The following is a 23,709-nucleotide window of genomic DNA, read 5'->3' as shown; positions in this document are numbered from 1 at the left end:
ACACCTAAATGTCTTGATTTCAGCATAGCTTCAGGATTTGACAGGATTTCTTACTCATTTTTGTAAGATAGTGATAGCATTGTTGTAGAAATGGGAGCTTGCAATGAGCTGATATGGTAAACCCAGAATGTCAATCCTGAGGAAAACTTCTTGTGGAAAATATGTGTATGTTATGAACCATACATAATTAATGTAAGTCTATCACTCAATTTAAATAGAAAATTACCATCTCCCTCTCCTTCAAGGATAGCCATTATCCTAAATTTCTTAGATTTTGTTTTCTTAGTTTCTCGTGGTTTTACCACAAGGGTTATTTTTTCCTAAACCTGATTAGCTTTCCATGTTTTTGAGTAAAGATGTTGCATACTCTGTGCAGGCCTGATATTCAGCCAGTGCACACTAATACAGCCATGGTTAATACTAAATACTGAAATGTTTCCATACCGATTGGTAAACAGTAATTCCAGAAACGAGTAACTGAACTAAGGTCCAGCATATGTGGTTTCTCTCAGCAACCACACATGATACTTAGTGATGTATTTCTGGTTTGAGCACTGGGGACAAAGCTGAAGGTCTTTGTTATTAGAGATTTGGTATTCAGGTTTTGGGAAATTTTTTTCTGGTTTTGTTAAGCCCTTGAGTGGGAGAAGAATCTGGGCAACCAGACTAATGGAGATCTCTTCTGTTCATCCTCCGCAAGAAATGCCTCATCCTGCTCACAGGGAGATGTGTCTAAGCTCTGGTAGCAGCTGGAAGATTGGAAGGGAGTGTGGGTAGGTAGGCACAAGTGTTAGGAACATAGCCTTTTGTAGTGTAGTGATAGCCCTTTAGATGTTTGTTTTTTGAACATTTTGGCAGCTTATTTGTGGTAGAGGGTGGCCTGCCTTGTGCACTGAAGAGGTGTCAGGAGACTGTACCAGGATTCTTATACCAGAAGACTGTATTCTCCAGCAGGTGATAGCACAACTCCTGCTCTTTTCTCCCCCGCTCTTCCCTTGGCAAATCTCCAAACCAGGAATATCATATTTGTCTGCCCTCTACATTTCTACAAGTTTACAGTCACTGGCCTGACCAAGCTGCTCCATCTCCAGGCCAGCAGAAGCCCTGGCCGACTTGCCCGGTTATTTATTCCCTTCGCTGTCCCTTTCTTCCTTTGTTCTGAGTCGTAACAGGCATCCAACCAGTCATTGGTTCTTTCTTGGTTGGCCAGTGTGGGACCCAGTTTTGGGTCTGGAATGAGACAGACATAAAACACAAGTTCCCAGTTCTGGCAACCAGGGTCATCAATCCGCACCCAACTAGTCCTCCCTGCCCCCGCCCCCCCCACACCATTGTTTCCTCTAGCTGGGGGCTCCTACCACTGGTTCTTGGCATACAGCCAGCACTCAGATGGCACTGTCCTGTCCAATGAGGTAAGATGGGGATTGGTTGCATGTAACTTCTCTTCAGGTGCCAAACAGCACATAAGGACTGTCAGTTGAATGGGGGAGGTCACTGGAAGAGTTTGCAGCCCTATGTCAAATAATGAGGGTATCATTTAGCTGGTGAGAGTCAGTCAAAAAATTAAAACAGCCCAGCTGTTCGAAGTGATTTAGAAATTATTAGTGATTGCTGAGTGATTTGTGCTACTTTCATCACTTTAAAGTTTTAATGTAGTTTAAAGAATAAAAGATTATTTTACTTGATTTGCACATTAACCTATATTAACCTTAGTTCATATGATTTATATATTAACATCCTGCTTTTAAATATTTTGAATATTGCATGGTATCTACTGAGACTTTCATTTTCACTCAGTGCTCTTAAGATTTATCCATGTTTATGTGTAGTTCATTTTAGTGTGTATAGTTGATTTTAGTCGGTGTGTAGTATTCCATTATATGTGATCTTCAGATGTCTTCCAGTTCATTAAAGCTTTAGTTGGATCCAATCTTCTGGGGTTTTATTCTTTTGGAAAGAGAGCAGGCACACACGGGGCGTGGGAGGGCGGGGGGCAGTCGGGTGGCAGAGGGAGAGGGAGAGAATACTAAGCAGGCTTTATGCGCAGTGTGGAGCCTGTTGCACCGCTAAATCCCATGTTTCTGAGATCATGACCTGAGCTGAAATCAAGAGTCAGATCCTTAACTGACTGAGCCACTCAGGTACCCATGATCTAATCTTCTGTTTAATATTAGCATCCATTGTGTTTTTAGCTCATTATACATTTCTAAAGGATCTACTAACTTTCTCTTAAAATGTGTTCATTTTTTAATATCCTATCTGGGTTCATTTTTTTTTATATGCAACCAAATATGATTGCATTCAAAACATAATTCCAGTATCTGAAGGCATGGGGGTTCTAAATCTTTTTTTCCCCTAGCATTTTATTCATGATAGCATTACTTCTACATGTGTTTGATTTTATATATGTATATGAATATGCAGTTATAAATTTTTTTTCATTTTAACATGTATTTTATCAGTGTGAATACTGGATGCTTTCCTCCTGAGAGGATAGGTTTATCTGCCAGGCCCCAGGGATGCCAGCAACCTAGGACCATTGTAAATCAATTTGGTTTTGGGTTTTTACTCTAGATCTATTTGAGGATAGGCTTGTAGTTGCAAATCCTCACCAAAGACCATTATCATTACAATTCTTGTAGCTGTGCATGAAAGACAGGCCTGTTTCTTGGTAACCTTTCTTTATTGGCAGATATTTTTTCCAGCCTAACAACGGGGACCTTTTAAGGAACCCTACTTAATGGGGCTATTTCATATTTGGCTCCCCTAAAGCCTCTTCTCCCATTCACTGAGGTGATTTCAGTATTTGCCTTAGGGCCACCCAGGTTTTTAGGTTCTCTTACAGAGTTTGTATTGCTGATGCTTTTGGTGAGTGAGGTGGGGTAGGTAGAATTATTTCTTGGGGATTTCTCTTTCATTCTATCAGTTTAACCGTGCATTAAAAGGCAAGCTTATTAAAATTTATTGACTTAGTTATAATTAAGGGGCTTTTAAGAGCATCTGAACTACCAAATGGTCAGAAATAGAATTGTACTTTTGGGTTTTTTTCCAGCAAATAAAAAATAACAATGGTGCGATGGCTCCTTTAAAAAATAAAATGATCCTAGGCTACATAAATGAAAATACAGAGACCCAGGATTCAAAACTAATATTTCCCTTGTAATAGGTAGAACACAGAAGCTCATTCTTAGTTCTAGTAGCCATATTTAAGATGGAAGGAAGGTGGTTAAATATAGTGTAACCTATGTAAGCAATAAGTTCTATTTTTTCAAAGGCTATTTACATCATGGAGAAAGTTTTGTAACTTGAGAAAAGTTGGATATTCGGTATGATCCCCCAAATTACTTAGAAGACAGAAAGAAAAAGCAAATTAGTAAGTGTTCACAGTTTGTGGCAGAGTGAATGGAGTTTTTTTATTTTAAAATCTTGTATTCCAAGTTTTTTATGATAGAAAAAAAAAACTAAAAAGTTATTTCCTGTGGTAAGTCAAAAACCTAGAAAGTAAGCCTAGAAAACTCGTAGTTAACCAGTTAGAGGAAAAGGTAACAATTATTTTATTTGAGTGGATCATTTAGACCATTTATATTTAAAGTAACTATTGATACATATGTACTTAATGCCATTTTGTTTATTGTTTTCTGGTTTTGTAGTTCTTTTCTTCTCTTGCTCTCTTGTGATTGACCACTTTGGTATTATTTTTGTCTTTCTTTCACTTTATTTCTTGTGTATCTGTCATAGGTTTTTGGTGTGTGGTTTCCATGAGGTTTGTATATAATGTCCTAAGTATATAACTCATATGTTTAAGTTTATGGCACTTAAATTTGAACACCTAAGAACATTTTTACTCACCCCCCACTGTTTTATGTATATGTTGTTATGTTTTGCATAATTTTATTTCATGAGTCCCCCTTAACTGATTGTTTAGGTATAATTGATTTTACTTTTTTTTTTTTTTTTTTTACTATTTTTGTCTTTTAACCTTCAAAAGTGATTGCTACCTTTACTGTATGTTTGCTTTTACTCATGTCATTTTTTTCTTTCCATAATTTTCATTATGGTCTTTTCTTCAGCACTTTAACATTTCTTGTAAGGCTGGTTTAGTAGTGGTGGTGAACTCCTTTAATTTTTGTCTGGGAGACTCTTTGTCTTTCAATTCTGAATGATAACCTTGTTGGGCAGAGTATTCTTGGGTGTAGCTTTTTTCCTTTCAGCACTTTGAATATATCCTGCCACTTCTTTCTGGACTGCAAAGTTTCTGATAAGAAATCAGCTGATGGCTTTTTGGGGTTTCCTTTGTATGTTACTAGTTGCTTCTCACTGCTTGTAAAATTAATCTTTGATGTGTTAATAATTACATGTCATGATGCAAACCTCCTTGGATCTATCTTATTTAGAACTGTCTTTTTCTTGGACTTGGATGTATATTTCCTTCCCTGGGTTAGGGAAGTTTTCAGTTATCTTTTTCTTTTTAGAGATTTTATTTATTCATGATAGACATAGAGAAAGAGAGAGGCAGAGACACAGGCAGAGGGAGAAGCAGGCTCCATGCCAGGAGCCTGATGCGGGACTCGATCCCGGAACTCCAGGATTGCGCCCTGAGCCAAAGGCAGGCGCCAAACCGCTGAGCCACCCAGGGATCTCCAAGTTTTCAATTATTAAAAGTATTATTCTCCTTTCTCTCCCTACCTTTGGGACTCCTATAATGAGAATTATAGAATTCTCTCATTATAAGAGAGAATACTTGTTTACTTGATGTTGTCTAAGAGATCTATTGTAGTTGTTCAGCTTGGGTGCTTTCCACTACCTGCCTTCTAGATTGCCGATCCATTCTTCTGCATTTTCTGATCTCTTGTTGATTCCCTCTAGTGTATTTTTCATTTCAGTTATTGTATTCTTCAACCCTGATTGGTTCTTTTTTTTTTATTTATCTCTTTGTTCATCCACTTTTCTGTCCAGTCCAGTGAGCATCTTTATGACCATTACTTTGAACTCTATCAGGCATATTGTTTAGCTGTTTCATTTAATTCTTTTTCCAAGGTTTTGTCTTGTTTTCTTTTTTGGAGCAAATTTCCTCTGTCTCATTTTGGTTGACTTTCTATGTTTGTTTCTATGAATTAGGTGGAATAGTTGTTTCTCCTAAATTTGAAGGAATGGTCTTGTGTATGGTTGTCCACTATGTAACTCGTATGTGCCTGATGATTTTGGTTGACTGGAACTGTGGGTGGCATGGACTAGGGGTCTTGGACGTTATCTGCTAGGGCTGCCCTATGCCATGGCCAGAGCTGAAGTGAATGTGGGCCAGGGTAGTCCCAGGGTTTTCCATGCAGAGGACACCTGACAGGATAGCTAAAGCTGAGATAATTACAAGTGTTGGGTCCCAGGGCTCTCTGTGCAGAGGGTACCCTGGCATGGCAGCTGATACTAAAGTGGATTTAAACTGAGTGTCCCCCCCAAAAAAAATTTTAAAAAAACTGAGTGTCCTGGGGTGTTTTACCCAGGGGGCACCCTGGTGGGGTGACTGAACTAAAGTGGGGTGCAGTTCAGATTCCCATGTCATTCCACACAGAGGGTACCCTGAGCCGTAAAGGGCATGAGCCAGGAGGTCCTAGAGCAGTCTGCCCTACTGAGTTGTTTGGAGCCAGAGTGGCATAGGCCTGGGATGTTCTGGGGTGCGTTGTTCCTATATCACCTGGGTGAGACAGCTCGGATTCAGTATGTGGCACATTAAGGCCACTCTGGTGGATGGCGTGGGCTGGTGTGGGCTAGGGACCAGGGGCTTGTGGAAGCAGTAGGCTGCTCTTTTGTACACTATAAAGGTGGTGGGAGAATGTAAACTGTCACCACCCCCTCTGGAGAGAGTTCTAGCAGCTCTCTGCCTTTTGGTGGAGTTCTAGGGCTGGATCTTTTATAATCTAGTTGCTCTTTTAAACTACAGCTTTTTTCTGTACCCCAGGGCATCTGGGGCTGGTGTGGGCTAGGGCCTGGGGCTCACTGAGGTGGCAGGCCAACTACAATGTCAGGACCATGCTCCTCTGCATTGTTAAGGTGAAGGGGGAACATAAACCCTGGTGCTTACCAGTCCCTTTGACCCTCTAAGAGAGTTTCAGCAGCATCCCCAGTATTTGGCAGGGTTTTAGGGCTGGTTCCAGTTACCCTTTTAAACCATGGCTTTTCTATACCCAAGAGCAAATAAATCTGCTCGTGGTCCTTTAGTACTATCCCTTCCCGCTGCAGTTTGTAGCTTTAGGGGTAGGGTTTCCTTTCATTACTGTGTCACCGTCCCTCTTGCTGTTGTCTGTATGTCTATTGTGTAGAAGCTGTTCAGTCAAACTCCGTTCTTTAGGACAAAGTGCTTTATAAATAGATACAGATTTGGCATATCTGTGGAAGAGCGGAGTTCAGGGTCTTCCTACATCACCATTGGACTGGAAGCCCAATAGTCAGTTATTTTCAAATGCATGAAGTGATGTCTTGAAATATACTAACATCTGGGTACTCACTTTATACTAGGTCTGTGCTGCACACAGGGTATTGATGAGGTTAACTTAACCAAAGTCCAACTGCTAGCAAGCACCACAGCTTCACTTTGAACCCGGGTCCTCTGGAGCCAGGTCTACCTTGTATCACTATTCACTGTCTCCCAAGCCACAAACCTTAAACTTTCCATATCACTCTCATTAAGTTTGGCTTATTATTAGGATATAGTATCTAGGGAAGAGGATACCTCAGGAAGATAGGAGGTATAATTAATATTAAATAAGTCACCATAGTACAATAAAGAGACTAGATACAATTATTTTCACAAAAAGATATATTTTCATAGGACTATTTACATTTTTTATATTTAAAGAATATCATACAACTGATACCTTCCAAAATGTTTCATGCTTTTAAACTCTTTTCTATTTACACTTATCTGACAAGGAATTTAAACTAAAATGGTCAAATACCTCAGAAATAGAAAGCAACCTGCCAACATAGCTAGGTCTTAAATTTGCTGATCAACATTAGCAATAGTTACTTTCATAATAAATTATTTAAAAATCAGTAGTAATTTTAAACAATTCATAAATAAGTGTGCTCTGTGCAATTTACATGTTTAATATCCTGTGGATACTAAAAGCTTGTACACTGTCAGATTTGTACATTATTACTTTATCAAATGATAAGCCTTCCCAAAGAAGAAACTGGAGAAGCTTGAAATCATATCCTAAGGTTCTCTGGAGAGTTATCAAAGCTCTGCCTGCTTTACAGGAGGAGGTTCCAGTTTACGTGAGAGGGCAGTTAAAATCTGGTTGAATTTCTCATATCTCTCTGTCTGATTCACTTGTGCACCTTTGCTGCCCCAGAGCAATCGCATCTGAAATTCAGTCTTGAAGATTTCACTCATTTCTTCATCTGGTTGAAAACCTATTAAAAACAAACAGTTACTTTAGTTTTCAAATGTGATGTTGAAATAGACTGAAAACTTACTTGTTTAAAGTAGGATCAAAATGAACTTCATCTTCCATCAGAACTTTAAAAATGCCCCCGAAGAAAAATATAGCTCTGCTTTATATAAGGAAAGGGCAGGCCCCATCCTCAAGGATCTGAACACCTTCGTAGAAGGAATACCAAGTAAGCTCACTGAAACATGATAGAATGAAATTCATGTGCACAAGCCACTGTGGGAAGGGGAATGTTCAAAGTACTTCCTTTTGTTTTTACAGCTTTACTGATGTATAATTTATGTCACGATTCACCTATTTTGATTTGTGAGAGGAAGCCTATACAAGTTGTACATCCATCACCACCAGTTTTAAAACCCCCATCTCATCCTAGAAAGTTATACCTAGTGCCTCTTTGCTTTGTGTTGCTCTTGCTTTGCCTTTTCTAGAAACTTGATATAAACAGAATCATACAATGTGGACTTTATATCAGGTTTCTTTTATTCAGCACCAGGTTTTTGAGACTATTCCATATTGTTGGCTATCCACTCATTCCTTTTTATTGCTGAGTAGCATTCAGTTATATGGACATTCCACATTTTGTTTATCCATTCACCAACTGATGGACATTGGGAGTGTTTCCAGTTTCTGGCTGTTATGAATAGCGGTGTAAACATTTCCATGTAGGTCTTTGTATGGACGGACATGTGTTTTCATTTCTCTAGGGGAGGAATTACTTGGTCATGTGGTAAATATATTCAAAGAAACTGTCATACTCTTCTAAAATAGCTGTACCATTTTCTATTCTCACCTTCTCACCAGCTCCAGTTTCTCCATAAGCTGCCAAATCTTAGTATTATCTTTTTTTTTTTTTTCTTTTTTTTTTTTAAAGCAGGCTCCATGCCCAGTGTAGAGCCCAACATGGGGCCTGAACTCAACAACCCTGAGATCAAGACCTGAGCTGAAAGGAAGAGTCGGATGCTTAACTGACTGAGCCACCCAGGTGCCCCAGTATTACCATTCTTTTTAAAGTATAACCATTATAGACAGTGTGTGCTATTATCTCATTGTTGTTTAAACTTACATTTCCCTAATACTTTGAACATCTTTCCATGTAGTTATTTGTCATTTGCAGATCTTCTCTGGTGTAGATCATCTTGTTTGTCTTCTCATTGAGTTGTAAGAGTTTGTTATATAGTCTAGATCTAAATCCTTTATCAGATAAATGTTTAGCAGATATTTTCTTCTACTCTGTGACTTGCCTTTTCTTTTCTTTTTTTTTTTAAATTTTTTTTAATTATTTATTTATGATAGTCATACAGAGAGAGGGAGAGGCAGAGACACAGGCAGAGGGAGAAGCAGGCTCCATGCACTCGGAGCCTGACGTGGGATTCGATCCCGGGTCTCCAGGATCGCGCCCTGGGCCAAAGGCAGGTGCCAAACCGCTGCGCCACCCAGGGATCCCTGCCTTTTCTTTTGAAGAGCAAAATTTAAAATTTTGGTTTATCAGAAATTTGTTATGGTTCATGTTTTTTGTGTCCTAAACCAGCTTTGCTAATCCAAGGGCACAATGAATTTCCCCAATATCTTATAGGAGCTTTACACTTGGGCCTATGATCCATTTTGGATTAATTAGTGTGTATGGTATGAGGTAAGGATCAGGAATCATTTTTTTCTTTTGCATATCATATCCAGTAGTTCCAGCACCATTTGTTGAAAGGCTGTATCTAATGAATTACATTGGCACCTTTCTCAAAAAATAAATGTGTGGATTTGTTTCGTGACTCTCTCTTTTGTTACATAAGAGAAGATCTGTCTACTTAAAGCCAAGGATACTCTGTTAACCATCAGAGAGGTAGAAACCTCCAGCCAAAGAGTCATACGGACCCATGGTTCTCAACCTTGATTATTGCTGAATTAATCTGCTCTATCCTTAAATATATTTCTACCATCTAGATTTATAGGATCTTTGTGGTGAATAATAGAAGCCTTCTAGTCCATCCTTCCCTGTAATGCCAGAATATAACAACACACCATAGGCCAATGACTTCCAATCATTCAATTAACATGCTTTGAGTCCCTACCTTGGGTTGGGTTTATGTTGGTGAGCAAATCTCTGCCCTTACTGGGTTCATAGTTACTTCCTGCAATGAGAACTTGCTATTTAAACCTGTAGCAGGATTAACTGAGAAAATGCCATTAGATACCTTTAAAGTGATTTGCTGTAGAGCAGCTTAAAGCCCTTTTCTCAAAACTCATCCTAATATATTGGTTTAGGCAACATCCAATGTAATACAGTTATTAGCCTTGTATAAACAGGCACTCTAAAATCTGGTGAATTGAATTAGGTGCTTTTGGGATGCCTGGATGGCTCAGTGGTTGAGTGTCTGCCTTCAGCTCAGGGCATGATCCCGGACTGCTGGGATCAAGTCCTGCATGGGGCTCCCCCTACGGGGAGCCTGCTTCTCCCTCTGTCTGTGCCTCTGCTCTTCTCTCTGTATTTCTCATGAAAAAATAACCCTAGAGAACTTTCTGATGAAAAAAAATTGAAACAGATATGTAGTTCTTCAACCGACAGCAGATACAGTGTTAAACAGCTTAGTCTCAAATACTTTGTTTTAGGATGAAATAAACAGGCTCTCCTGCTCTATGTAGCTCTTTCTCAGCCTTGTGAATGAAACTTTTGAAGAATTTTAAAAATATAGCAAAGAAGAGGAAGTAATCATTCCTGATAACCACCTTGGGTAAAAGCCCTCCTTCTTGTCTTGCTTCCTAAATGATCTTTTTGCCTACAAGCTTTCAGCCTTCCCACAAACACATGCCAAATTTAAAATATAAATCTGACATCATGACGCTCTCCCATTTTCAAAACCCTTCACAGGCTCTTCCTCAGCCTTCCCACCTCTATCCACCTCCTTCAGCCTAGTTGGTCATTCCTTAAAACACACTTTACACTAACCCAAATCTAAGTACTGATGATTTACAGTTTTCTCCAAGCTCTCTCAGCAGTGCCTTTGCCTGTGTTGGGTTCTCTGATGCTAAAAACAAGGGAGCTGGGAGCTCACTTCCCAATATGGGAAGAAATAGGAAAGCAGATAAATGAAGTCACTCTAACTCCTCATGTTGACCCACACTCAAATAGCTCCAATAAGAAGTCCTAATGGTAGGCAAGTTGACCAATTCTTTCTTGACCTTTCTCCATTTATTCTATGCCATTGACACAATAGAACACATGGAAAAGGAGAAACAGGATCCTCAAGTCTTGTAGAGACTAAGAGGAAGTCATGGTCAATCATAAGAAAAGGAATCCTATGCCTTAATCTTTCCTACTTTGTCCTTTCCTGAGAGCATCCATGCTCTTTTGTTCCTTCACTCTAATTACTGTGAAGAATAGGAGCAGCTTACCTTCCAGGATCCTCTCAGCATTCATCCGGTAGCTTTCTGCTGTTTCTGCCATGAGCCGGGCAGTGGCTAAGTGGTTCAGCATAATCTCACAGCTTTCATCGTTTTTTTCCCACATATCAGTCCCTTCAAAAGTGACAGCTTGGCGCTCCATTAAGGTCACAAGAGGCAGCAGTAGTGGGACTGATATTTTGTTGGGGGGGACACACATTGACTCTGAAAAACAGGGTAAAGTTTTCCACGTTGTATTTTTTTTTTCAAAGTTAAGCAGAGAGTTCCAACTCAAGATGGTGACAGAGGAGGAGCCTGTGCTCACCTCCCTGAGTGGACACGTCGAATCTGCAGCTTACTATGGAACTTCCTCTGAAAAAAAACTAAAACTGAGTAACTCCTACATACTGGGCAGACAAATGAAGGGCCACATCAAAGCAGGTAGGAGAGGCTTGGCCCAATCTCTCCATAAACCTCAACCCTGGCACAACTGGGAACAAACGCAACACCTGGAGCTTTCTCCCTGAGGAGTAAAGGCTTTGAACTCCACATTGGACACCCCAGCTTTTAAGACCTTCACCTAACAGACGAGTCCCCACGTCCCACAAGGCTTTAACAAACTGAGCAAGTTAAAACGCTTGTGTGTTCAGACTCACCTGCCCCAGGGCTCAGTACAGAGGCAGTGGATTGAGAAGAGCTCATTTGCTAATCTTGAAGTGTCGGTCTGCGGGGCAGACTGATTTAGCGCTCATCTAGGGCCTGCTGGCTGGCAGGCACATCTTCACACACTTTCTCTGCTTTATTCTAGCCAGCAGGTGCCATCGTTTCTTTTTCCTGTAGGTGCCATCTATAGGGTGTCCCTCTGCCAAATTCCATAGTGCCAGTATCTCCAAAGTGGAGCTGTTACACACAGTTGGCGCATCAGTTTTTGTAGGTGCTCCCCACAATACAGCCCTGCTCACCTAGCTGTGAAAGCTAGAGGGATTGTGATCCTATGTCTCATAGAACTGTAACAACTGGAAATACAGTCCTAGACAGGCACCCCCAGCTTACTGCATAGACAGCAGTCTGAAATATCTGAAAGAGGCCTATTTGCTTGTCCTGGAGCTTTAGCTGGAGAGGCAGGCTTCCTGTCTGGCACACAACTGGGGGCCTATAGAGATGCTCTCAGGTAATGTAGGCTGGTAGAGACCATCTTTGCACTCTCCCTCTGCCTTGCTACAGCTTCCTGATACCACCTAAAAGGGGACTAGCTTATATACTTGTTTGAAGCTTTTTTTTTTTTTTTTTTTTTTTTTTTTTGGCAACTGCCCCCTGTGGGACACCTTCACATGACCTGGCTCTAAGGGCCAGTGGGGCTTATGCTTGCATTCCCACAGGACTATATATATGCATAATTAAACAAACTGATGCCTGAGGATTTGGCTTTCCAACTGGCCTGAATCTAGGTGCTGACTGAGACCCTCCCCTTTGAGACACTGACAGGTCTTGGCATATTCTCAACTACTGGGAGCCATTAAAAATAAAAAGGACTGCTTGGACAATCACAAAGGTTAGAGAGACAACCAAGAACTAGATCAGGGTTGAATGATAGGCTCATCTCTTGCGTGAGGTCAAGCTTGGAAAAGGTGGCTGTTTTATCTAATGCACAGAAACCAACAAAAAGAGTCAAGCAAAATGCAGAAACAGGAATACGTTCCAAATGAAAAGAGAAAACCTCAGGAAAACCCTTAATGAAATGGCAATAGATAATTTACATGACAAAGAGTTCAAAATAATGGTCTTAAAGATGCTCACTGAATTTGGGAAAAGGACAAACACAATGAGAACTTCAAGAGATAGAAAATATAAAAGCACCAAATAGAAGTCAGAGAGCTGAAGAAAGCAATCAAACTGAAAATTATAGTAGAGAGGTTCAACAGACTAGGTGAAGCAAAAGAAAGGATTAGTGAACTCAAGATAACAGAAAGTTTACAATCAGAGCAGCAAAAAAGAAAAAAGTGGAGATAGTCTGCTTGATGACTTTCCATATGTCCCATAAACTAACATTTGCATTACAGGGGTCCTAGAAAAAAAAGAGAGGGGAAGAAAACTTATTTGATGAAATAATAGCTGAAAACCTCCCTAAGCAAATAGACATCCAGATCCAGGAAAACCCAGAGAGTTACAAATAAGATCCACACCAAAACATGTTATAATTAAAATGTCAAAAGTTAAAGAATAGGAAAAAATCTTAAAAGAAGTAGGAGAAAAAAAAAAAAACAGCTTGTAATGTACAAAGGACACCCCCCCCACCCCCACCCCCACCCCCCCGCCATTAAGACTCTACCAGCAGAAACTTTAGAGGTCAGAAGGGACTGGCACAATATATTCAAAGTGCTAAAAGAAAAAAAAAACTTCCAACAAAGAATACTCTATCTGGCAAAGCTATCATTCAGAATTGGAGGAGAAATAGAGTTTTCTAAACAAATAAAAGATAATCACCACTACTAAACTGGCTGTATAAGAAATGTTAAAGGGACTTTTGTTACCTGAAAAGAAAGGGTGCTAATTAGTAACAAAACATGCAATACACCAATCTCCCTGGTAAAAGTAAATAGACAGTAAAGGTAATCACTTATAAAGCTAGTATGAAGGTTAAAGGACAAAAGTGGTAAACCTAACTAACTGCAATAATTAGGAAACACAGATAAAAAAGATATAAGATACGACATCAAAAAATGTTGTGTGGAGTAAAAATGTACAGATTTAGAATGCATTCAAACTTAAGTTGGTATCAACTTCAATAACAGATTGTTATAGGTTGTAAGCCTCATGGTAACCACAAAGCAAAAACCTATAGAAAATACACTATAAAAGATAAATCATGCATAGCAATAAAGAAAATCAACCCACAAAGAAAGAGAACAAGAGAAAAAATGAGCAGAGAAGGATAAAATACCCAGAAAACAATGAATAAAATGGCAAAAAGTACATACCAACCAACAATTAAATGTAAATGGATTGAATTTTCCAATCAAGACATATAGTGACTGAATGGATAAAAAAAGACCCATCCTTATGCTTCCTACAAGAGACTCCCCCTTCAGATGTAAGGGCACACACAGACTTTAAGTGAAGAGATCGGAAAAGATAATTAACCCAAAGAAAGCTTGAGTACCTATACTTATATCAGACAAAATAGACTTTAAGACAAAGACTATAATAAGAAACAAAAAAAAGAGTATTACATAATGATAAAGAGGTCAATCCAATAAGAGAATATAACATTTGTAAATATTTATGTGCCAAACATAGGAGTATCTAAATATATAAAGCAAACATTAACAGACCTAAAGGAAGAAATAGATGGACACAATAATAGACTTTAACACTCCACTTACTGGATAGATCATCCAGACAGAAAATCAGGAAATACTGGCCTTAACAACATGTTAGACCAAATGGACCTCACAAATATACACAGGGTATTCTATCCAAAAGCAACAGAATGCATATTCTAAAGGGCATGTGGAACATTCTCCAAGGTAGACCTCCTATGGTAAGTCACAAAAGTTTTTTTGTTTTTGTTTTAATTTGAGACAGAGAGGGAGAGAGAGTAAGAACAGGAGGAGAGAGAGAAGCAGGCTTCCTGCTGAGCAAGGAGCCTGATGTGGGGCTTCATCCCAGGACCCTGGGACCATAACCCGAGCCAAAGGTAGATGCTCAACTGCTGAGCTACCCAGGCGTCCCTCCAAACTCATTTTATGAGGCTAGCATACACATTGATACTAAAACCAGACGGGGACACTACAAGAAAAGAAAATTACAGGCCAGTATCCCTGATGAACGTGGATGCGAAAATTCTCAACAAAATACAGGCAAACTGAATTCAATAATACATTAAAAAAGGATCATATACTATGATCAAGTAGGATTTATTCCAGAGATGCAGGAATGGTTGACATCTGCCTATCAATCAATATGATACACCACACTAACAAAACGAAGGATAAAAATAATACGCTCGAGGAGCCTGGATGGCTCAGTCTGCCTTCGGCTCAGATCATGATCTCCTGGGATTGAGTTCTGCAATGGCTCTCTGCTCAGCAGGGAATCCACTTCGTCCTCTCCCTCTTCCTCTAAGACGTTCCCCCCTGCTCAAGCACTTTCTCTCTCTCAAATAAATAAAATCTTAAAAAAAAAATCATATGATCAACTCAATAGATGCAGAAAAAGGGTTTGACAAAATTCAACACCCATTTATGATAACTCTCAACAAAGCAAGTATAGAAGGAAAATACCTCTACATAATGTATATGACAAACCCATAGCTAATACTCAATGGTGAAAAGTTGAAAGAGATCAAGAGCAAGACAGGGGTGCCCACTCTCTTCACTTTTATTCAACATGGTATTGAATGTCCTAGACAGAGCAAATGGGCAAGAAAAAAATAAAAGGCATCCAAATTGGAAAGGAAGAAATAAAACTATCACTATTTGCCAATGACATATTATATATAGAAAACAAAAACTCCCATCAAAAACTGTTAGAAGATACAGATTCAGTCAAGTGGCACAATACAAAATATACAGAAAGTCTACTGCATGCCCATACACTAACAACAAACTATCAGAAGGAGAAATTAAGAAAACAATCCCATTTACAGTTACATGAAAAAGAATAAAATACTAAGGAATAAATTTAGCCAAGGAGCTGAAAGATCTATATCCCAAAAACTATATGACACTGATGAAAGGAACTGAAGAAGATACAAACAGATATTCTGTGTTCATGGTTTGGAAGAGTTAATATTGTTAAAATGTCCATACTACCTAAAGCAATCTACAAATTCAATGCAATTCTTATAAAATTCCAATGGCATTTTTCACAGAAATAGAACAATCCTAAAATATGGGGGAACCACAGAAGACCCCAAATAACCAAAGGAGTTTTGAGAGAGAAGAACAAAGCTGGAGGTATCATGCTCCTTGGTTTCAAACTATATTCCAAAGCTATAGTAATCAAAGTAGTATGGTATTAACATAAAAATAAACACCTACTTGAAAGAAACTGAATAGAGAGCCCAGAAATAAACCCATGCACATATAACCAATTTATTTATGACAGAGGAGCCAACAACATACAATGGGGAAAGGACAAAATCTCTTCAATAGAATGGGGAATGGACTGCTGGGAAAACTGGACAGCCACATGTAAAATACAACAGGACACTATCTTATACCGTATGCAAATATCAACTCAAAATGGATTAAACACTTGAAGGTAGACCTGAAACCACAGAACTCCTAGAAGAAAACATAGGCAGAAACTCCCTGACATTCATTTTAGTGATGATTTTTTTTTCTGCCACCAAAAGCAAACATCAACAAGTGAGACTACATCAAACTAAAAAGCTTCTACACAACAAAGAAAACCATCAACAAAATATAAAAGGAAACTACTGAATGGGAGAGAATATCTGCAAGTTATATATTTGATAAGGGGTTAACACCCAAAATACATAAAGAACTCACATAAGTAAACAACAACAACAAAAACAATGAAAAAGGCAGAGGATCTGAATAGACATTTTTCCAGAGGAGATACAGATAGTCAACAGGTACATTTTGGAAAGGTGCTCAATTTGAGGGGAATGCATATCAAAACCACAATGAGATATCACTTCACACTTATTAGAATGGCTATAGTAAAAAGATAAGAAATAGCAAATGTTGGAAAGGATGTGGAGAAAAGAGAACACTTGTGCACTGCCGGCAGGCATATATATTAGTATAGCCACTATAGAAAACCGTATGGAGATTGCTCAAAAAAATTAAAAATGGAACTACCATATTATCCAGCAATTCCACTTCTGGGTATTTATCTGAAGAAAACAAAAATACTAACTCAAAAAAATATCTGTATCCCATGCTCACTGCATTATTTACAATAGCCAAGATAAAACAACCGAAGTGTCTACCAATGGAGGAATGGATAATGTGGTGTGTGCACACACACACACAATGTATACACACAATGGAATATTATTCAGCCATAAAAATAAATAAAATCCTGCTGTTTGACAACATGAATGGACCCTAAGAGCACTCTGCTAAGTGAAATATGTTACAGAACAAGAACAATACTATATGATCTCACTTGTATGTGGGATCTAAAAAAATAAAACCAAAAAACCCCCCAAAAGTCCCTCAGCTCATGAATAGAGAATAGATTGGTGGTTGCTTGAGGCTGGGGGTCAGGGGTGAGCAAAATGGGTGGAAAGGGTCAAAAGACAGAAATTTCCAGGTATGAAATGAGTAAGTCATGGGTAGGTAATGTATAACACAATGACTATAGTTAATAACACTGCACTGCACATTTGAAAGTAACCAAGAGAGTGACTCTTGAGAGTTCTCATCACAAAAAGAAAAACCGTATAACTGTATATGACGTGGGTATTACTTGGGTTTTGATCATTTGTAGTATATACAAATAATGACTCACTGCATTGTACACCTACAACTAATATAATGTTACATACTTAACACCTCAATTAAGAAAGGGAAGCATGGAGTAGGTGACTGGTAGCCCATGTCCTGTTCTTCTAGAAATGATGCTGTCACCTAATAAAAGCCTCAAAATCCATCAAAAATCCTACAGATAACTCAGATCTTGAAATGTTCTGCTAATGGCTTTGATCAAACCAGGGCAGATATGACCTAACGGTCTCACGGACACACAGGGGGCAGCCACCATGCCCACTGGTGCTGACCCTGGGCTCACCTCTGCCTTCGTGCAGCATTTTGCTGAAAGGCTTCAGCTGTTTTTCATAGAGGATAGCGGTTTGGGTGTACTGGTGCCTCAGGGCAGTCCACGTTTTTTCTAACCTTGTGATCTGGAAGAAAGAAAGGTGTTATCATTTTTGAAAAAGCTCTTTTTAAAATCAAGTCAAAGCCTGTTGAAAGCAGTGTATAGAGAAAGGCTAATCCCCACCCCACCCTGTTCTGTATTGTTCTAATGGCCCATCCCGGAGACAGCTCGTCAGTTTCTTGTATGTGTACATGTACCTGTGTATACACACATTTATATGACTTAAAATAAAAGGTATATCATGCTTTACACATTTTTCAGTTTTTTTGCTTGGCAATCATTCAAGTATGTATAAAATAGCATAGGACAGCCTTACTTTGGGTTTTTTTTTTCCAGCCTTATTTTGTTAAACTTGCATATGATGTTCCACTTTATGAATAAAGTTTACCTTGTCTCCCACAGATAAGAATTTTACAAGTTTTCTTTTTCCATTATGAAATTACCTTGTGAAGATTTTACAAATGTGTGTATGTGTGAAAATATCTGGAGAGTAAATTTCCAGAAGTGGAACTCTGGGTCAAAGAATACATATATTTTAAATTTTGATGGGAATTCCCAGCTGTCCACAGAGGTTATATTGATGAAAGCATGTAGGAATATAATGTCTACCATTTTCATTTAGTCAATGTCTGAGATACACAGAAGATTGTCCAGACCATATGATGCCACTCTATTCATTCCTTTTCATTTTGTTTAGTCAATGCCAACATATGCCACTGACTCTGACTGCCCAAAGCAAACAGCTCCCCACCCGTACCATAAAAACAGCAAGGCTAAGTGAGGTTTTTGTTTTTTGTTTTTTTTCATGAAACAAAAAAGAGGAAGGGCACTAATATTTGGGGAATGAGTACCAACTCTGTCCCAGGTATTTGAAGAATTTAATTTAATCCTCCAATGCCCTATGAGGCAGTATTTTGGCCTCATTTTACAGATCAGAAATCAGAAGAGAATAGTTAACTTGCTCCAGATTTTATAGCTGGTAAGTGACAGAGAAAAGATTCATTCCCTTGCCCTCTACGAGCTGCGTCTTCCCAGAGGAAGGTGAGAAGCAGTCAGCAGAGCTGTTGGACAGAGGACGTGACTTACCCTCCTCTGGCCACCCCTCCCGCCATGTGCTTCTCTCTTCTCACTGTCCCTTCTCTTCCCCTCCCTGAAGCACCTGCCTTTCTGAAAGCAGCCCTGGTATCTCGTGTGGGCCCATCTGCTGGATGCTTTTTCTTGATACTAGAAGCTGAGAAGAGGAGGCACGGGAGCCTGCAGTACAGGGTCACATTGGGATGATGACACACAAGAATGATGTGATTCTCCTCTCTGCCTTCCCTGGGTCTGCCACAGTCCTCCCGGAGCAGTGCCCTAACTCACTTCGGGGGCAGAGGTGTAGGGGTGGGGGCCCGGAATACCCTGGAGGACTGCATGCTGGGGTACTCCAGCAGGGAAGTCTGATGCTGTTGGAGGCAAGGGAGCCACCTTGCACAAAGGCATATTATGGTGCTCTGGGAGAAGTCTCTAACCCTTGACCGTGACGTCATGGACAGCACAAGCATTCTTTTTATTACACACGATCCCACAAACATCCCCTTTACTACTCTCAGAGGAAGCTCTGGGCTGGAGTGCTACATACAGCTTGGCCTGTTGTCTCAGCCTTCCAAAACGATATGCAGTTTTGGATAAGAAGAAATAAATATGATGCAAATTAAAAACACTTGAATGAAAAATTATAACCCCTGTTATTATAGGAGTTAGTGTATCATGACAATACAGCTGGATCGGCTTATTTCAAATATGGATCCTATGAAATTCCAGGGCATCTAAGAGTTTTTCAGATTCTTAGGATATTGTCATTGGAATTGATTCCCTCCAAAATTTCCTGATGAAGGTACTAAGTGCTTCAGCTTGTCTTTAAGGCGACCTTGCTTTAATGCCAGGAAATGAGGTTCCTAACATGCTCCGACTTGCAGGACATGTGACTATGGCTATCTTCCCTAATGGCAGTGATGGATTTTCAGTGAGCACCCAGCAGGGCTTCAGAGACAATCTGTGGTTATGAGACAGTCAAGCTAAATAACGAGTAGTTTTGGTGTTACTGGTTGCAGTTGGGTTTGAGGGACTGGAGGACCCTCAGGGCGAGATTACCAAAGTCAATGGCTTATGGGGTAGAACAGAAATGAGAAAGCTGCCCCTTGCCCAGAGACAATGAAGATAACAGAATGACTTTTCTCCGTAAGGTCTGTTTGATTTTAAATACAGGCTTTCAGGTTTGATACTCATCCTAAAAACAGCCCATCAAAGCAGATGAGTTCAAAGTGCCTGATTTCAGAAACTCTAATTGGGAGGTTGTATGACAAATGGGCTAGAAATCTGAATTTTTAAAAACAGAAGTCTGTTCTAGGTAACCTGAGGAACAGAACTTTGAGACAAACCACTCTGGGCATTCCCAGATATAAGCTCCCCCAAATATCTGGTGACGCACATGATCAGTCTCTCTTTTATGACACACGTTAGCCAGCCAGATCATCCTAATTGGTTCTTAAGGAATACCAATTGTTCCTGAGGATGGCTCTTCTTATTGAACACCAAAGATAAAGTGTGGGCTGTCAACAATTACCAACTGGTTTGAAAAACAGAGCCAAAACACTTAGGACACCGCTTCTGGTTGCCCTCTAATCAAAGCTGCTGTCACTAAGATTTAGTTTATCTTTCAAAGTTGACTAAAATCATGGGTGATTTGCTAAGTATGGGCTTGCAGACCACGTTCAGAACTCTAACTACACCCAGGCCTGCAGGGTGCACAAATCAAGTGGAAATTTACCTGTGGCATTTCCAGGGCTTTCATGATGGCCGAGAAAGAATAGAGGTCCCCCATGGAGTCTTTCAGTTCCACTGCCACTTGGATGATCCTATTGAGGGTGGCAGCTCGGTCCTCCAAAGTGCTCGTGCAGCCCAGAATGTCCACTGCAATGCCGATGGCCATTGTGTTGTGTCTGGGAGGCAGAAGATCAGTGGTCAGGCCCAGGGCCCACAGGACTAGGAGGAAAGGAATGCAGACCAGCCAGAAAAAAGGCTGGATGTACACGCTGTGCCGATTTCAACAGTGAGACCACCCCTGCAGGCTGATGGCAGCAGGGCCTGGGCTAGGCCTGAGGGTGCACTATTTAGAGTCAGAAAGGACAGATGCCCAGGAGAGGGCCATGTTCAGCCCTGGATCTGGGGGAACAGAGAGGGCCCTCCTGGGTGAAGCTGCTCAGAAGGACAAGAGGTCTGGGGAGACACCTGGTCCCTCAACACACTGGGGAATCCCATCCTCAGGAAGTCCCGGGCCATCTCCACTATGTGCCTAGGACTGGGGAATGGAAGCAAAAAGAAACGAGAGAATATGCTTGACCCAAGAAGACAACACAGGTCCTGAAACATAAGAAGGGATGATGAAGGAAGAATGGAGAGTCTGTGGCTCTGGTCAAGGGGCCAGAAAGTGAATGGAGATGTGGACAAAGACTGAATAGCTGACTGACAGGAATTTCCCTATAAAGTCAGACCCTCATAAAATAGAAATCTTGTATCTGCCAACAATCCTCCCTTTTCTCATCCTGTACTACCCGGGTCAAGCTTACAGACCCAGAACAGGAAGCAGAGTGATCTTTTCTCCACATGACAATGGGACTTATTTGAATGGGGTCACAGAGCAGTCTGTGCTGATGGCGGGTGGCAGAGGCCAATCCCTTCCTTCTCTCCCTCAGTCAGGACCAGGGAGTTGACTGCATTGGGCCAGAATGGCCTCCATTAAATTTCTCCCGGGCTGTGGCACAAGTGCTGGAGGTGCAGCCCCCGTCCACAGCTACACTTACTAAACTACAACATGCCTTTGCCCTCTAGCTCTGGGGTCACCTTGAGGCCCACAGTGCCAGGCTCTCTCCCAATGCCTTGAGCCAAGGGTGGCATGATTCATCAAGTGGCTAGCCCTACCACTTTCTCTAGTGATTATGAAATCAGTGATGAGCTCTGCTGTCTCCAAGTGTGTCTGTGTGTTTGTCTTTGTCTTTGCATACCTGTCTGTGGTGCAACAGTGTGACCATAGGCTGTTCCCTAACTGCTCCACTCCTCAATTTCTTCAGTGTAAAAATGAGAGTTAAGGTCGTTGTGAGAAAGAGAGACAGTGCAGGGGTATAAGAATCACCAGAGTGCCTATCGCTGATAGGCCCCTACCAGATGGTAACTGTGATCACAACTATCTCTGTGTGCACATCTTTCTCTGTCAGTGTGTCTACCTTTTTTTTCTCTCCTCTTCCTGAGTTTTTTAAAATATTTATTCACAAGAGACACAGAGAGAGGCAGAGACATAGGAAGAGGGAGAAGCAGGCTCCCCATGGGGAGTCTGATGGGGGACTTGATCCCAGGACCCCGGGATCATGACCTGAACCAAAGGCAGATGTTCAACCACTGAGCCACCCATATGCCCCTCTTCCTGAGGTCTTAATTAATAGATGCTAACATAAAGTATATATTTTTTTATTACTTACTGAATTTATTGACATTAAGGTTGAGCTGACCATTTCAGATGTTTCTTTTAACTAACAGCTTCCCTTCAATTGATTCTTCTGTTCACTGCTTTTTCCTATGTTTTAAATGACCCTTAATAAAAGATACATTCTTGGGCAGCCGGGGTGGCTCAGTGGTTTAGCGCTGCCTTCAGCCCAGGGCGTGATCCTGGAGACCCAGGATTGGGTCCCACGTCGGACTCCCTGCATGGAGCCTGCTTCTCCCTCTGCCTGTGTCTCTGCCTCTCTCTCTGTGCGTGTCTCTCATGAATAAATAAATAAAATCTTAAAAAAAAAGACAGGTTCTATGCTTCTTTAAGACCTGGCATCATATCAATGGTTAATGGAGTAATCTGTCCATTCATTCAAGCAACGTGGGCCTAAAGCCTCCTATATACACTACTATAGGAAAAACAACTGAGCATGGCAGGTCTGAGGCGGAAGCTCCCGTGCTGGCAATAAGAGGCACTGACGGTTATACAAAGGACATCTCCCCTCAGCAGGCCTGGAATGGGTGAGGTGGTAAATTAAAAATAAAGGGTGGTTTGTATTTGATTCTCAAACACGGGAAGATGATGTCATCTGACCCTTCAAAATGGCTATAACCTTGGCCTTTATTTAGCAACCGCACTGTAATGAAGAAACCGGCTCCCCAGACTCTAGCAGGCCGATCCCCCAGGGTCAGCCTTGGACAGGAAGCTAACCAAGGAGAGGGGCCCCAGGGAAGTGGCGATCAGGACAAAAAGGAAACAGATGCCGACAGGCGTGGAAATCAGAAAACAGCCCCAGAGGAGCCCCCAGCCTGCCACCCCCCCCACCTCAGCCGGGGGCCCAGGGCGCATGTCCAACATTCCTAACAGCACAGGTAAAGTAAGGCCTGGAACCTGGGGGATCTTCCACTGAGCTGCATCGCATGAGGGACGTGGACAGGCTGTGGCTCAGCTCACCTCTGTTGAAACGGTGACCACTGGCCCAACAACAACAGAGTTGCCCCCTAGCCGCGCCCCTTAGCTGCCCCCGGGGCTCGGGGCAGGAAGGCGATGCCTCCAGAAAGAGGCTAGAATCCAGGAGGCTAGAATCTAGGAAAGCCCGTAGGAAAAGGAGGAACATTCACAATTCGCCAAAGGCATTAAACAACAAGGAGGCTTGAACAAGGCCAGGAACCGGTCCCTAACCTGCCTCCCAGAAGCATTCAGCACTGCAGGGTTTTGGGGCTATGCAGGCCGCAGCCACAGCGGCCTGGGGCCCGTTTCCTGTGCTCTCTAGCCAGGTAACCTTGAAAGCAGCTGCACCGATTCCTCAGGCTCCCTGAAATGTACGGTTTACTTTTTAGGGGCTGGCATCCTAGACTGTGCGTCCACCAGCCACGTACGGCTATTCACGCTTAAACGGTAAACAGTAAAAGAAACAGTTTGTCTCCCAGTAGCCACATTTCAGGTTCTCAATAGCCCCACGTGGCTGTGGCTACGGTCATGGGATAAAAACACTTCAGCCACCACAGAAAT

General features: G+C 41.1%; 1 protein-coding gene across 5 annotated transcripts in view; it reads right to left on the bottom strand.

Annotated features, from left to right (window-relative positions):
* Positions 1-6,793: 6,793 nt before the first annotated feature.
* Positions 6,794-23,709, bottom strand: part of BCAR3 (BCAR3 adaptor protein, NSP family member) — a 114,148-nt gene continuing 97,232 nt past the window's right edge. For all 5 annotated transcript variants that reach the window (XM_041750614.1, XM_041750615.1, XM_041750616.1 and 2 more), the window contains 4 exons: positions 20,482-20,653; positions 17,586-17,697; positions 10,833-11,045; positions 6,794-7,410 (listed from right to left, as the gene is read on the bottom strand). In XM_041750614.1, the coding sequence (XP_041606548.1) occupies positions 7,232-7,410; positions 10,833-11,045; positions 17,586-17,697; positions 20,482-20,653 (676 nt within the window). In that variant the 3' untranslated portion in view covers positions 6,794-7,231. The remainder of the gene's footprint in view (positions 7,411-10,832; positions 11,046-17,585; positions 17,698-20,481; positions 20,654-23,709) is intronic.

This window comes from Vulpes lagopus, chromosome 3 (genome assembly GCF_018345385.1).
Source record: "Vulpes lagopus strain Blue_001 chromosome 3, ASM1834538v1, whole genome shotgun sequence".
NCBI lineage: Eukaryota > Metazoa > Chordata > Mammalia > Carnivora > Canidae > Vulpes > Vulpes lagopus.
The sequence above is the reverse complement of the archived record's forward strand: the minus strand, read 5'-3'. Positions and strand labels throughout refer to the sequence as shown.